General features: G+C 44.9%; 1 protein-coding gene across 2 annotated transcripts in view; it reads right to left on the bottom strand.

The window, feature by feature from the left end:
• prkg1 (protein kinase cGMP-dependent 1) overlaps positions 1-14538 on the bottom strand; it is a 102876-nt gene that overhangs the window by 5082 nt on the left and 83256 nt on the right. Inside the window, exons 10-14 of one of the 2 annotated variants that reach the window (XM_079756360.1) lie at positions 4484-4580; positions 1415-1554; positions 924-1013; positions 515-656; positions 175-338 (exon numbers count right to left, since the gene is read on the bottom strand). In XM_079756360.1, coding sequence (XP_079612486.1) covers positions 175-338; positions 515-656; positions 924-1013; positions 1415-1554; positions 4484-4580 — 633 coding nt within the window. The remainder of the gene's footprint in view (positions 1-174; positions 339-514; positions 657-923; positions 1014-1414; positions 1555-4483; positions 4581-14538) is intronic. The other variant, XM_079756361.1, reaches the window with a different exon arrangement.

Raw genomic sequence — 14538 nt, 5'->3', positions numbered from 1 at the left:
GTTAGGTAGGCTGTGACATAATGTCGATGGTATGATAGGATATACGATACACATATATATTTTTTAGATGACACAATCTTTACTATGAGAGGATATGCCATGCTATACTATGCTGTACCATGTAGATATGATCTGAGGCTACGCTAGGCTAGGCTAGGCTACGCTCGGTCGTACCTGCCGGTCAGCAGCTCGTACATGAGGATGCCAAGGGACCAGTAGTCTGCCGAGATGTCGTGGCCCTTGTTCAGGATGATCTCCGGGGCCACGTACTCCGGCGTACCGCAGAACGTCCACGTCTTCTTACCGAAGCCTATCTTCTTAGCGAAACCGAAGTCCACCTGGAGGCAGCGAGAGAGAAAGAGAGAGAGACGGAGAGAGTGTTACGACTATGTCATATGTCATAGGTGTGTGCATGTAGGTGTGTGGTTGTGCGTGTATGTGTGAGTGCATTCATGTCGATGAGTGTGTGCATGTGTGCGTGTGAGTATGTATTTGTGTGCGGGTGCATGCGTACAAGCTTGGCGTATCCCCTGCTGTCCAGGATGAGGTTCTCAGGCTTCAGGTCTCTGTAGATGATGCCTTTGGTGTGCAGGTAGGCAAATGCCTCCACCACGCACGCTGTGTAGAACCTGGTGGTGACGTCCTCAAATGACCCCCTGGATACACACATATAGATAACGATAGGCTTTAGAAATAAAGATTATTATCACAATATATTAGATATGTTTGTGTGTGTTTGTGTGTTTTGTGTACGGATGTGTGTGTGTGTACAGATGCGTGGGCGCGTGTGTGTGTGTGTGTGTGTGTGTGCGTTTGTGTGTGTGTGTGTGTGTATGTATGTGTGCGTGCGTGCGTGCGTGCGTGCGTGCGTGCGTGCGTGCGTGTGTGTGTGTGTGTGTGTGTTTGCGTGTGCGTGTAGCTACCTGTCTCTCAGTATCGTCCACAGCTCTCCACCCAGACAGGCCTCCATCAGCATGTACAGATATTTACTGTCTTTAAACGACTGGTACAACCTGTAAGATTGAGCAATAATCTCCCATTAGCAAGGCATCGATTCAACCACTGCATCACTGGAGATGGTCAGTCACCGGTAGTTGACATGAATGTGATTCTATCGCCGAGATAGAAATTCTGGGTCAAGAGAGATTGACAGAGGTCTGGTTTTAAGTTTGTTGTATGTGTGTCATGTCATTGTATTCCAATGTAGTGTTTGCGTTTTTCAGAGGGGTGGCTATTTATATGTATGTCAAACAATGAAATGCATATAAAATAAAATCATTTGAAATGAGAAGGAAGGAAGACATCTGTCATCAGAACTTTCATTGTAGAGATATTGAAGATATTGGGCATTCAAAATGGCTTCCCCGTGTCCTGGATCACATGTGTTTCTGTTGAAGGATAGTGAGGGTCTTACCTGACGATGAAGTCGGAGTGAGCGTCGGTCATGATGTGTTTCTCCGATCGGATGTGCTCCTGCTGCCTCGTGTCCACGATATGGCGCTTCTTCAGGATCTTCATGGCAAAGGTCTTGGCCTCCTCGTTCTTCAGCTGCACCTGAGAACACCAGAGAGATGATGCTTTTAATATAAATTACCTTATTATGTCCTTCTGCATGGTCTGATTACATTTTGTTAGGCATAGGAGGTAATAAATGGGTTTTTGGTTTTCAGTTCCAATAAGCTTTACATTTTTTGACTTAAATTATTTCCTGGACTGAATACAAAGAAATCTTTCAGGAAATTATAAGTCCTTCAGTTTCCAAGCACCTAAATTATTATTATTGCCATCAATTATTTATTAAAAATGTTTTTTTCATTTTAAAGATAAATACTTAGAGACAATAAAGCTAAGTATGAACAGCAGACAACGGTCTGCTATTAACCAGGCCAAACCGTCAACACACGTCCATTGGGTCTTTCAGTCTCAGCTAGCTTAGCGCTCTGTAAAAGTTCCCGTAAACGCATGGTGCTTCCCTGCCAGAAATGCCTCAGAAAAGCAGCTAAGCTCGCCTTGCTTGTAAACATGTGCTCAGAAGGGGACACCCTGGTGGCATTCAGGCCATTTTTAGCCTTGCGTGCTAATTCAGCAGCAAGCTCTACAAAAAGACCGTCATGCGGTCAGCAAGCTATATCAGAGCACAGTCCCCTGAGAGAGAGACATATAGAGAAAGAGAGCGAGAGAGAGAGAGATTCTTTACATGAGGTCATGTGAAAGACCTACTTGCATGACAGAGTGCAGAAGAGTAGGAGCCAGTGTGTGTATGTGTGTGTGTGTGTGTGCACACGGGCATCTGAGAGTGGGAATAAGACAGTGTGTGTATGTGTGTGTGTGTGCACACGGGCATCTGAGAGTGGGAATAAGACAGTGTGTGCTTCCATCTCTGTAAACATGACTGCGTTTCTGATCTTGTGTTCCTCAGAACTGAATGACAAGGGAGGGACGGATGGACAAATAATACATGGAATCGTGAAACAGCCACAGTTTAACAGTCAAACAAACAGACAGATAGATTGGCATGTGGACAGGTGTGAAAGTTATGGGAGGAGGTGTGTGTGGGAGGGTCGGGGTGGGGGGGTTGTTTTCTTCCTCCACGGGGCAGAGTGGCTGATCCCAAAATAACTCGGAAGGCATGATGGGAAATCCTGGCAGGGGAAGCCTTCCTCTTTTGGAAAAAAAACCCACCCAAGGGCTTCCCCCCTGTCCTCTCCCCCCTCCCTCCTCCCCTCTATCCCCCCCCCCCCCCCCCCCGAGCATATCGTCTCCTGCTTGCTTTCTCCTTCCCTGTCTCTCTCTGTCTCTGTCTTTGTCTCTTCCACACGTCGTTCACCAGCTACAATACATTTCCGGCCCAAACTATGTCCCAATGTATTCAGGCTGACTCTTTATAAAACAAATCATATCAATCAATATTCTATCTCTCTGGGATTCCCTCCCCCTGGCTCTCCCTCCCGCTCTCTCCCTCTCCATCTCTTGATATAGCTCTCTCTCTCTCTCTCTCTCTCTCTCTCTCTGGAACATGATCATAAAGTCTGTAAATCAAGCAGCAGAGACACCAGTCTGGGTCCCGTGTCTGTCGATTCCGGTTACTAGCACTCGTGTGCTAGTGGAAAGTTACCTAAAATTAACCTCTGTTGCAACCAACTGTCTGGTGCTGGACCGTACGTCTCCTCCCCCCCACATACCCAAAGCCCCTCACCCCAGCCCAGTCCGTCGTTATCCCCTTTATCTTTATAGATTTACCGGAGATTCAATGGGTAATGGTATTAGCCATGGGTTTGGTTTCAGGCATAAAAATAGTTTCTGCTGAGTAAGTGCCGTAAGTATCCCTGTGCGCTGCCTTGATGAGCTCGCAGCCTTTGGCTTCCTATCACACCATGTCAGATGATATGGGGTGATGGAGATGAAGGGCTGGGAAAAGGCTAGACAGAGGCTGGTAATAAATGGTCTGATATTAAGATCCGAAATGATAGAGTTCAAAGGTCATAGAAATGTAATCCGGTTTCCAGGGAAGGAGACATCTCCATCTTATCTGAAGCAAATTAAGGTCTTTATTTATTGTATTTTTGCTGACTCAGAGCACCATACCAGTTCAGAATTTGGAGAATAGGGGAGTAAAAGTCAACTGTAGGTACCGGTTCACCAAAAGATCCAACTATATCACACTAAAACATTACTTTATTCCCCCTTCTATTCATAGAGTTGAAATGTAGCGTGTGCTATAAAGAAAGAAGGCCCCTACGCTTTGGTTGGGACGTCTCTACTAAAGGGTACTTCAATAATGAACCACTTCGACAAGGTAGTGCTTTGACGAAATACCCTTGCAACCAGTCCTAAAAAAATAATTGGACTTTTAACAATGAATTCCTTTTCAAAGAATTTGAAGGGCTGGGTTATTTTGAGACATAGAGATAAGATATAGGTCTTATTCTTCTTCTTCTTCAAAAAAAAGGGATTTGGGTTTGATCCAGAGATACGTGCATCCGGTCCCTGGGTCTCAAGGCTCCCCTGGGGCATCAACTACCACGGGCTATCCTCCTAAGGGAGTCTGTCTCTGTGGGCCAGGTCGGGGTTATTACTGGAATACAGAGCGGGATGTACTGTTCTACTTGTGCTCTGTCTTCTCTACCTCATTCACGGCCAAGTAAATTGCGTCCATAAGAAACAACTTCTTGAGTTACCTGATGGACGGTATATGTATGTACAGGAACCGACTTATAATATAATAATATATAATTTTTTCTGGAACTTGTATTTAGTAGTTATTAAGGAGAAGCTTGTATCCTTAGTGACTTACAGTGAATTCAGATACATGTCATTAAGGAGCAGGATGGCAGGCATCTTGCTCAAAGATGCATACAGATAGGCTCTTTAGACTGTCTGGCCATTACAATACGCTGCCCGCTATATCCTACAGACAGTAGGAGAAACACATAGATGATGATAGTAAGATGATGCTCATGATAGTCATTTTTTGTTATCTTACCAGTTCTACACGTCCAAAGCCTCCAACTCCAAGAGTATCGATGATGTTGAAGTCTGTCAACTTCAGGCTGGAGTAGAAGGCATTCTCAGCCTCATACCTGAATAAAGTTGTAAACGAAAGAAGTGTTAACGAAATAACTTCACACTGTGGAACTTATAACGTCCACGTGTAGATGGTCTCGTTTGACGGCAGTTACCCAGTACCAGCCCCGGTTATACAGTAATACAGTTAGACTTATTCTTTCATAATAAACATCAGGAAATATTGAATGATACTATGCTAGCAAAACAATATAGTTCCATAGGTAAGAATAAGCCAATTCTTAAGAGCGGATGTGAATTGTCTGGGCGGTGTGTTTGGAAACAAAGAGGCAAGGTGTGACATTATGAAGCAGCAGCAAACCAACACGATACGGAAACAGGGAGTGGACGTGCGTCAGGGGTGCGTCGGCATGGGACTGTGGGACTGTGGTTGTACCTGCAACATTTGACCACATGGACAAAAGGGAACTTCTTGGAGGTGTGGATGGAGAAGGAGGCGATGGGGAAGGGGGGCGAGGAGGGGGCAGGAGGGAGGCTGCTGAGCCTCTCTCTGTGCCTCCGGATGGGGAGGGGGAGTAGCTCTCTCATTGAACTGTCCACACAAGTAAAATACCCCCCCCCCCAAAGAAGCGTGGAAAAGCCCTTGGAGTGTCTTTTAGGAATTCAGTCTGAAGTTTAGACTTCAAAGTTCAATTTACTGGCTCGGCGAAACCGAACAACAAAAACAAAAATAGTGCAATATTGTGCAAGAAAAAATAAATGATTCAACAAACTGACCCTCGAAAAACCAAAGCCGAAATAGTCATTTGTTACACCGCCAGTTTGTTTGCTCCTTCTGATGAAAACATTCAGCAGTGCGCCGTCTCATGGGAGGCAGGGCGCGGCCATGTCCAGTTGACCAGGTGGGGGTAGCAGAGCGGCGGGCAGGGCGGTCGGATGCGATGGTACTGGCTGAGCGTCGACGGGGCCAGAACCTCTGGCTGAGCCCACATGTAGCTGGGGCGGAACGGGGCCGGCGCAGTGTCCAACGGTGGACTGTCACAATCCAGGGCGTGCTGCCTCTGAGCAAGGCATTATCAAGAGGACACAGAGGTGAAAAGAAAGTACGTTTGAGAATCCTCTTTAGGAGGATAGTGGATGATTTTGCGGTGAGTCTTCCCCTGTCGCCTCCCTTCTTATTAAAGGAGCCTCTGGAGCAAGCAACAAACACACAGTAATCCCTTAGGCTGTTGGAAATCAACTTCCTCCACACTGGGGGAGAATCCTCCCTGATATCCGGAGAGCAATATTTCAACAGGAACTTTTCTTTGACTTCTTTGCGGTTATTCGAGTTTGAGAGACTTGCGTGGCCTCCCCAAGATGAGAACGTTCAAACTGCTCATGGTCCAAACCAGCCTGCAGGGGTATAGCCCCGCTGCCCTGACACTGTATCTGGTTGGCTGGCTCGGACGGATGGATGTCTAGATAACTGGCTTGCCAGCGGGCTGGTATTTTTAGCAGATGGAAACATTGCGGGGAGGTTTCGCTCCGGTAAAGTGCGGCAGCAGCGTGGCCAACGCGCTGCTCATGTGACACACCTACGCGGGACAATTGAATCCCCTAAGGTATGTGTGAAACATTAACAGCTGTCGACATGTCAGACGTGAGGGTACACTCGGCTGTTGGTGGTGGAAGGGGAATGTTTAAAGTTCAAGGTCATGACAGTGGATGTTCAATGATATCTCAGCAGTCTTGAACAACAGGTTGAATGTGGATAAAATGTGGTTAGAATGTGGCGAAAGATTTAAATATATTATATTATCTTTGATATATATATTGTCTGCCTATGAACAAATCTTTCTTATGATGACAGGCATCTGTTCAAGACAAGGTAGGTATGAATAACATGATTTTAACATGACTCAACTTTTAATATCATAATTAATAGTTATTTACCAAGCTTTGATAACTTTGGCAAAGGTTTTAATCTTGTACTTTTGTTGGTATTTCCCTAAAGCATAGTGCCCCTTGAGAAACCCATCTCTACCCCCATTGGCATTGAGGAGGTCCTTGAGACGCCTGAAGACCGTAAACGTCTTTGGGGACATCATGGACCCTCTTGGCCTTCTACACGCCCCAGCAGTATGCCAGTAGTAGAAGGCGTTTTCCCACAGCCCTGGATGGGTCTCCTCTGGTTAGGTTTCCCCTGAGCGGGCCATCCCAGGGGGATATCACGGGAGATTTGCACCAATCTACCGGGTATATATTTAGGCCAGGGTGTGAAGTGGACTGGTGTGGCTTACAAACGCCTTCGCACATTTCAAGGGTGTCCACAGTGTGACATCATCTGTCGATCAAAGGAGAGGGGTCTTATGGGTATAAACCCGGGGCTGATAGTACCACTGATGGGTATTTCACAGAAGGCCCTTTGTGGAAATACTCTGTAGTATCAATATCTGTTACTTCACAATACACTGCACACAGCAAGCGGTACTAGCGCAGTATGCTAGGAACAATAATCATTAAATAAAAAATGATCAACAACCTAACAAATAAATAATTTCTCTCATACATTTATAATTTATTTGCACAAACATTGTGTCAACAATGACACATGGAAAATAACTAAGAACTAGGTATTTCTGTGTCCGTAATGGTCATAATCAAACCATTAAGCAGAGATGGGGGTTGAAAACATTGTTACACAACACACGGTTCATAAATAGCCATAACATTCAAGAGAATGCACATACAGTAGTAAACATACCGTACCAACATAGCTCCAGGGATCACAATCATACCTCGGTCTTAACGCTTCCATCTGCATGAGACCTCATATGTAATTATTATATTAATAGTTTCTCTTTCAATTTTCCTCAAAGTTTTCTTCCTCACCCCATCTCTGTCTTTCTCCCTCCTTCTCTCATCATCATATTTCTCTCCTTCACTACCTCATCAGCCGCTCCCTATGTATCTTTTGCCTCCACACCAACGCACTACCTCTGATCTGTATTCAACACTAACACATGTTCATTTATAATTACCTAATTCACACATCATAAATAATTATAAATTATCCCCTAATACATTCAACAACTCGTGTTGTGTATATTGCAATGCACCGGGCTGACGTTAATTGACTAATCTGCACAAAAATAATAATTTGACAAGTAGGTCCATTAAAAGACCATCAGGATTCAAAGCAAGATGTTTACAACTTGGTTCTGAGGCTCAACCGTTCTGATTAAGTTGTGGATGCCTGTAGCTCAGAGCTGTGTTGGGTCCTCAAAGTACCAATATATGTTCCTGCAACTGGTCAAATTAGGAGGGAAGGAAGGAAGCAACTGGTCAAATTAGGAGGGAAGGAAGGAAGCAAAATCTAGTAATCCATGCAGGATTACGCAGGATAGCCTTCGATACAGGTTGCAGGGTAAGTCTAAATTGGAGGCCGTGTAAATCTGATAAATCACCATTTAAAGTTAAAAAACAAACAAAAGGAGCCATGAATTTATGAATATATGAATGTATTCTTCTTAGTTTTTTTTATGTGGTGTTAGGTAGAATGTCGGTGGATCGATTGAGTGATTTATTTATTTCGATTTGTTGTTTTATTTATTGATAAGAAAAAGGACTTATTGAATTGATTGACAATTATGATAAAAACACAGTCTCTATCTCGAGTTTCTATATTGTAGGACTTAAAACCAGTTGCTTTGCCTATTTTATTAATTACTATGTCCTCAAATGATTCTTTAGAAGTCGCTCTGGACAAAAGCATCTGCTTAATAAATGTAATGTAATGAAATGTAATGAATCTTTTTATTAATGTGTTCTCTTGCCATACAAGGCCTTGGATAGGTGCCATTGTTATTCCGCAAACCTTGCCAGTCAGCGTATATGTTACTGTTTACGACGTTGATACGCCTCAAGTAACGCATATGTTCCATTCTATCGAACAAACAATCCTGACATTTATACCTCGCCCAGTCCAGCAGGGAGCCCCTCAAGTTACAGACACGGACCCCCGAGACCCCTGTTTCTCTAGTTTGTAAAACTATAGTTTGTGCAGCCATAGTGATTTGGGGAGAGCAGATATTAAAAGTTGTTTGTGTTATCAAGGACGATTTTCATTACTTTGGTTTTTAATTGTTTGGATTTGTTTAGGTTTTGGTATTGGTTAAGGATTCACATTGTTGGTGTTTTTTACTGCAGACGTTTGAAGCAAAAACATTAAGCACATTTTATATTAGTTCAACAGTGTACAACTTAAATATGTGTGTGTGTGTGTGTGTGTGGTTGTGGGAGTGCATGTGTGCGTGTGTATGTGCATGTGCGTGTGAGGCTTATTACAACCACTACGTTTAACGCTGACAGCTTTGGGGTGCTGCATGACATGCTGTAGCACCATCCCATTGGCACGGGGCTTGTTTCCCCCACAGCCAATCACAACGCAGTTATCCTGACCCACTGCCATAACTCGCATGTCTGTTTCTTTTGGCCAGACCACGTGTGCATGAAGGATAAGCAGTGGTCAGTTGTTTTTTCTTTATATTTGGTTCTGCTTGTATGTGTGTGAGTGTGTGAGTGTCAATGCATGTGTGAATGTGTATGCATGTATCCATGTGTGACTGTGTACACATGTATGCATGCGTGTGAATGTATGCGTGTAGGTGCATGTGTGTGTGCTCACGGTGTGTGTTTATGTATGTGTGTGTCCATGCATGTGTGAACGTCAATATATGCATGCATGTGTGTTAACGTACGTGTGTGGGTGTGTGTGTGGGTGGCCTATGCAAACGGCTGCGCGCTAAGGCACTGAACAGTGTATTTCTGCACTTTCACTCTTTCTTCAGGCTTCGTAAACACAATCAACACAGGTGGCACCGCGCCAGGGACTCCAGCAGCCAGGAGCCTTGAAGCGCTGCTCTGTGCATAACCCAACCAGCTCTGCTTCCTGGAACAAGCACAGCTCCAAATAGACCCCTTCATACGGGAGTAAACATCAGCTCTGCTCCCCCGCGATGCCGTCAAGCACTTCCTCCTTATACTTTAGAGGTTTAAAGTAGGTCCTATGTGTAGGATTTTTCCTAAGCTAAACTCACTTTAAATTGGCAGTATATGCACCGGTTGTGAGTTAACTTAAAAAGTGGGACCTTCACCGTCTCTCTCCGTTGCTCGGAACAGCCTGCGGGTGGATTTCCATCATATTGGACCCCGGATGGTTTTGGCTGCCAAAAAGTGACGTCCAAGCCTGGATAACGGCACAAATGCTGTTCTTTCAGAACTTTAATTTGTACATTTAATGTGCATTATATCCACCCATGCCACTCCCATTGTCTGTTTATAGCTGATGCTAATTAATGATCATAGCTCAAATTAGTTTATGATTGTCATTGTCTCAACCCACGTAGATCTCACTGCTCGCAGGCTTGAGCAGGCTGCAGTTCACCTACCGGTCAAAGGGATCAGCAATAAGAAGTAATTTCTGATTCTCTTACACGTAGTCCATTTAAAACATTCTCCTAGATCACATAAAGTTAGCACGTTGGGAGTTGATTATGAAGTGCTCACACTCTAGTTTGAGCTATAACTATATTTGTAACAGTCTTATATATAAAGGTGACAGTTACATGACACCAGCATATCAGAAATAAGCAGACACTAAGTACATCCTTTACATTTACATGAAAAAAATAATGATCTTTTATATATTATGTATTGGACATATACATTAATATATGTGTTCTGTACTACATGAATTGATGTTATGTAGACACAGACATATATTGAAGTAAGCAGCAACCCAACACTATTTTGATTTTTGTTTCTATAGCAACAACCTGGCCTCTGGCTTTTGTGTGTGTGTGTGTGTGTGTGTGTGTGTGTGTGTGTGTGTGTGTGTGTGTGTGTGTGTGTGTGTGTGTGTGTGTGTGTGTGTGTGTGTGTGTGTGTGTGTGTGTGTGTGTGTGTGTGTGTGAGAGCCTACTCTGCAGCTCTATACCATAAGAGGAAATGACAAACGCAGGTCGTAACAGTCTGGTCACATGATGAGTCACCAGGTCAACTGATGAAAGACGATCCGACACCTATGTTTACATGCTTTGTGTGTGTGTGTGTGTGTGTGTGTGTGTGTGTGTGTGTGTGTGTGTGTGTGTGTGTGTGTGTGTGTTAGACAAAGATCATTTGATTTATTTGTAGAGCCTTGTCACAGGTCTCCTACAACCAAGTTCAACTCCAGAGTAGCGGGCCAGCAGACATTGTGTTTTATAAAAACATATTCCCCCACTTTAGGCTAAGGTCCCTAGGCAGCATTGTGGGAATTGTACCCGGAACCTCTTACTAGTCATTTTGAGATAACTCAATTTAAAGCAACAATCCTGATACACTAGCTAGACATACAGCAATTGATGATCAGATACATATAACAACACCATCTGTGGGTGTTATGTGTTCGCTCCAGCATTGTTTATCTATCTCAGTGAGGACCTGGACAAACACTCTTTAGTATAATCAACCATCATTGTGAAGAGCTTAGCAAGTCTACTTGGGGAGCTAATACATAAGTTGGGAGACATAGCGCAGGTTGTGTCATAATAACAGGAGGGTTGTAACAAATTGCCCCTGGCTTTCTCTCTCTCTCTCTCGCTCTCTCTCTCTCTCTCTCTCTCTCTCTCTCTCTCTCTCTCTCTGTCTCTCTCTCCTGGTATATATGTGGAGATTACCTGGAATAAGGCCTTAGCTATGATGTGTGTGTATGTGTGTGTGTGTAGGCGCGCGCGTGTGTGTGTAGGCGCGCGCGTGTGTGTTTGTATATGTGTGTGGGAGCTTATGTGAGGAATTACCAGTAAAGCTTTTTGTGTGGATTCCATCGATAGAGAAAATACTACAGAAATGTAAGCCGTCCAATCGCCAGAGGGGCCTGGCCTCACACTGTTGGTTTCAATGCTCCTCTGAACATAACACTGGTCATGACGCTGTACTTAGAGGCATTCAGAGTGCAATCTTTCCATTGTCAATACTGAGAGAAGGAACAGCTGTCAACAGAGATGAATCAAACCCATACAGTATTGATTCTGTGAAACAATACAAGGCTCCACCTTAAAACGATTTCACCATTGTAGCATTGTTCCATCTGATGCAGCACGTCAGCATTGTTACATCTGATGTATTCATTCCATGTCAACCATTCAGTATTAGCCACGCCGCTGTTGTAAGTGCTTTTCAACCTCCATCGCATGTTTTGAGGCTACTATATTTTCCCCGGGGGAGGGGGGATCTACTGTTAATCCGTGGCCTAAGAGACGTCCTCAGAAACTCACTCAGGGGCCTTTCTAGAACATTCTACGTCTGGGTTCACTGCCCCCTATTCCAGCGGACCTCCAGCCTCAGGGGTCAACCCCCTTGCAGCTGGTGGTGGTGATGGGGGGGGGGGGGGGGGGGATTGAACAAGACACACGAGGGGGGGGGGGTGCGCAACACACCTGCAAGGACACAAAGAGCGAACATCCAGTAGGAATGCCTTGAACACGCGCTGAACACACACTGGGCCTGCTGCCACAAAGGGGAGGGGGACAGAAGCTATAGGAGCTATAGGGGACAAAGCCAAGGCTGTGGTCAGCCTGGGGTCCACGGACCCCCCGGGTTACGTACACACGACCCCTGGCGATGAGGAGTCCGGGGGACGTGCCGTGCTGGATGTAAAGACATCAAGACGCAGGCTATATGCGCACACATACACGCACACACATGCACGCACACACACAAACACACACACACACACATACACACACACACACACACACACACACACACACACACACACACACATATGCACAAGCACCTTTATTCTCATCCACGTCATCATAATCATCATCGTCATAATAATCATCACCTTCATCATCATCATTGTAATCATCATCTTCAGTTTCATCACCCTAAATATTGCAGGTCAGGTTGGAGTGGTTTTGACTGCAAGTCTTCCCATTCAGCACCGTGCGGACAACCCCGAGTTGGGAAACACAGCCTACCGGGACGCTTAATTTGCACGCTTTAACCAAATAACACACTGCCGATCGCACTCACTGTGACTTTAGGCACAAACATGGCAACGCATACACAATTGGGCCACGCCCACCGCTTGCATCGCTGGCATGCTTACATATTCGTCCATACATGCTAGATTAGCCTTTAGCACATGGTTGACACAGGCACAATGCCTGGGTTTGACCGTGACTTCTTCAGTGGGCTGACCTCAGCCCCCATCAGGGCCAGGTGTGAGTGTGAAGGGGGCGGGAAGTGGGCGTGAAGGGGGTGTGTGGTGTTGTTTTGACCCGGTGGTCCCGGTTAGACCTCTGCTAATCCAGGCTGGGGTCTCTTTCATGATCAACTGTCAGACTTGGTTTCACTCAGCCAGCTGTCGTAGTCAAAGGTCTGCAATCGATGGAAGATATCAGGAATTCACTTTGGTGCTATTGTATCGCTATGAGATGTGGTCACAACGTTGTACTATATTTATGGTTTTTAGAATTGCGATTAATCAAGACATTTTTGTCTTCGGGATATGTTTACACCTGCAGCTCCTCAAACAGTAATGGTGAAGGTAGCAAATCCACTACTACATAATACTAACTTTTTGTCTTTGTCAAACTTCCTCGGCTTTCTTAACGTTAAGTCAGTTTACTTCAGGTCGTGACCCACTACGATACAAGACATGAGTGGTCTGTGATTGGGGCGTCATGTAAGGGTGCCCTCTCCCACCACCCTCCCACCGGACCAATATTCTCCAAATATGGTCAACCAACTATCCACTGTCCAACAATAGGAGGTTCCAGTCTGTGACATGCCCCTTGTGGGTCTTAACAACATGCTAACGCTACCTGACGCCTCTTGTAGCAACATGCTATGGCTACCTGATGCTGTGAACCCGCCCAGCTAAAGGCCAGGGGTATTATAAGCCTCTTACATAAGGATGTCTCGAGATCATGTTGCTTCCTGTGAACATCTGCGGTGCCATCAAGGGCACCGCACCAAGAACAGTACTGACATTCAGAACTTGGTTCTGCAACTCGTCTTCATCGGTGTGCTATTATTATTCATATATTCACACTTTCTTATGCTCGGCGGGGTATTCGGCTGATGCAGCTCAGAAATGTGTCCCTCGGAAGATCGAGCTATTGGTATTCAATTAATAATGTGAGTCGAATTTTTCTTTTATGCCTGGATACAAAATTTGATGTGAAATGTAAGCGTGAAGTAGAGGATAAGTAGCAGCTATGTTGACCTTTCAGCAGCACAAGCACAGCTTCTAAGAATAACTTGGAGGATATACAGATAACATTGGTATCTATTGTATTGTACATTGTTTATTTATTTATAATAACACAAGGATCAATAATCATGCTCATGTTTATGTTATTACACTCTTCCACCACTAGAGAGCGACCGGGGATCATGTCTATGTGTGTACGTGTGTGTTTGTGTGTGTGTTATACATGTGTGTTTTGTTTGCCCTAGGGCTGGTGAAGAGCTATATTTTTCATAAATTTCCGGGCTGAATATTTTTATAGTGTATTGTTGTTAGTCTTATGTGCTATGTTGCAAAGGTCATTAATGAGCAGGTGGGGGCTAGACGGTACTGACACAGGTCATTAATGAGCAGGTGGGGGTTTGACAGTACTGAGACATGTCTTTTAGGAGCAGGTGGGGGTTAGACGGTACTGACACAGGTCATTAATGAGCAGGTGGGGGTTAGACGGTACTGACACAGGTCATTAATGAGCAGGTGGGGGTTAGACGGTACTGACACAGGTCATTAACGAGCAGGTGGGGGTTTGACAGTACTGAGACATGTCTTTTAGGAGCAGGTGGGGGTTAGACGGTACTGACACAGGTCATTAATGAGCAGGTGGGGGTTAGACGGTACTGACACAGGTCATTAATGAGCAGGTGGGGGTTAGACGGTACAGAGACAGGTCATTAATGAGCAGGTGGGGGTTAGACGGTACTGACACAGGTCATTAATGAGCAGGTGGGGGC

Source organism: Pollachius pollachius (assembly GCF_949987615.1).
Source record: "Pollachius pollachius genome assembly, chromosome: 19".
Lineage (NCBI taxonomy): Eukaryota > Metazoa > Chordata > Actinopteri > Gadiformes > Gadidae > Pollachius > Pollachius pollachius.
The sequence above is the reverse complement of the archived record's forward strand: the minus strand, read 5'-3'. Positions and strand labels throughout refer to the sequence as shown.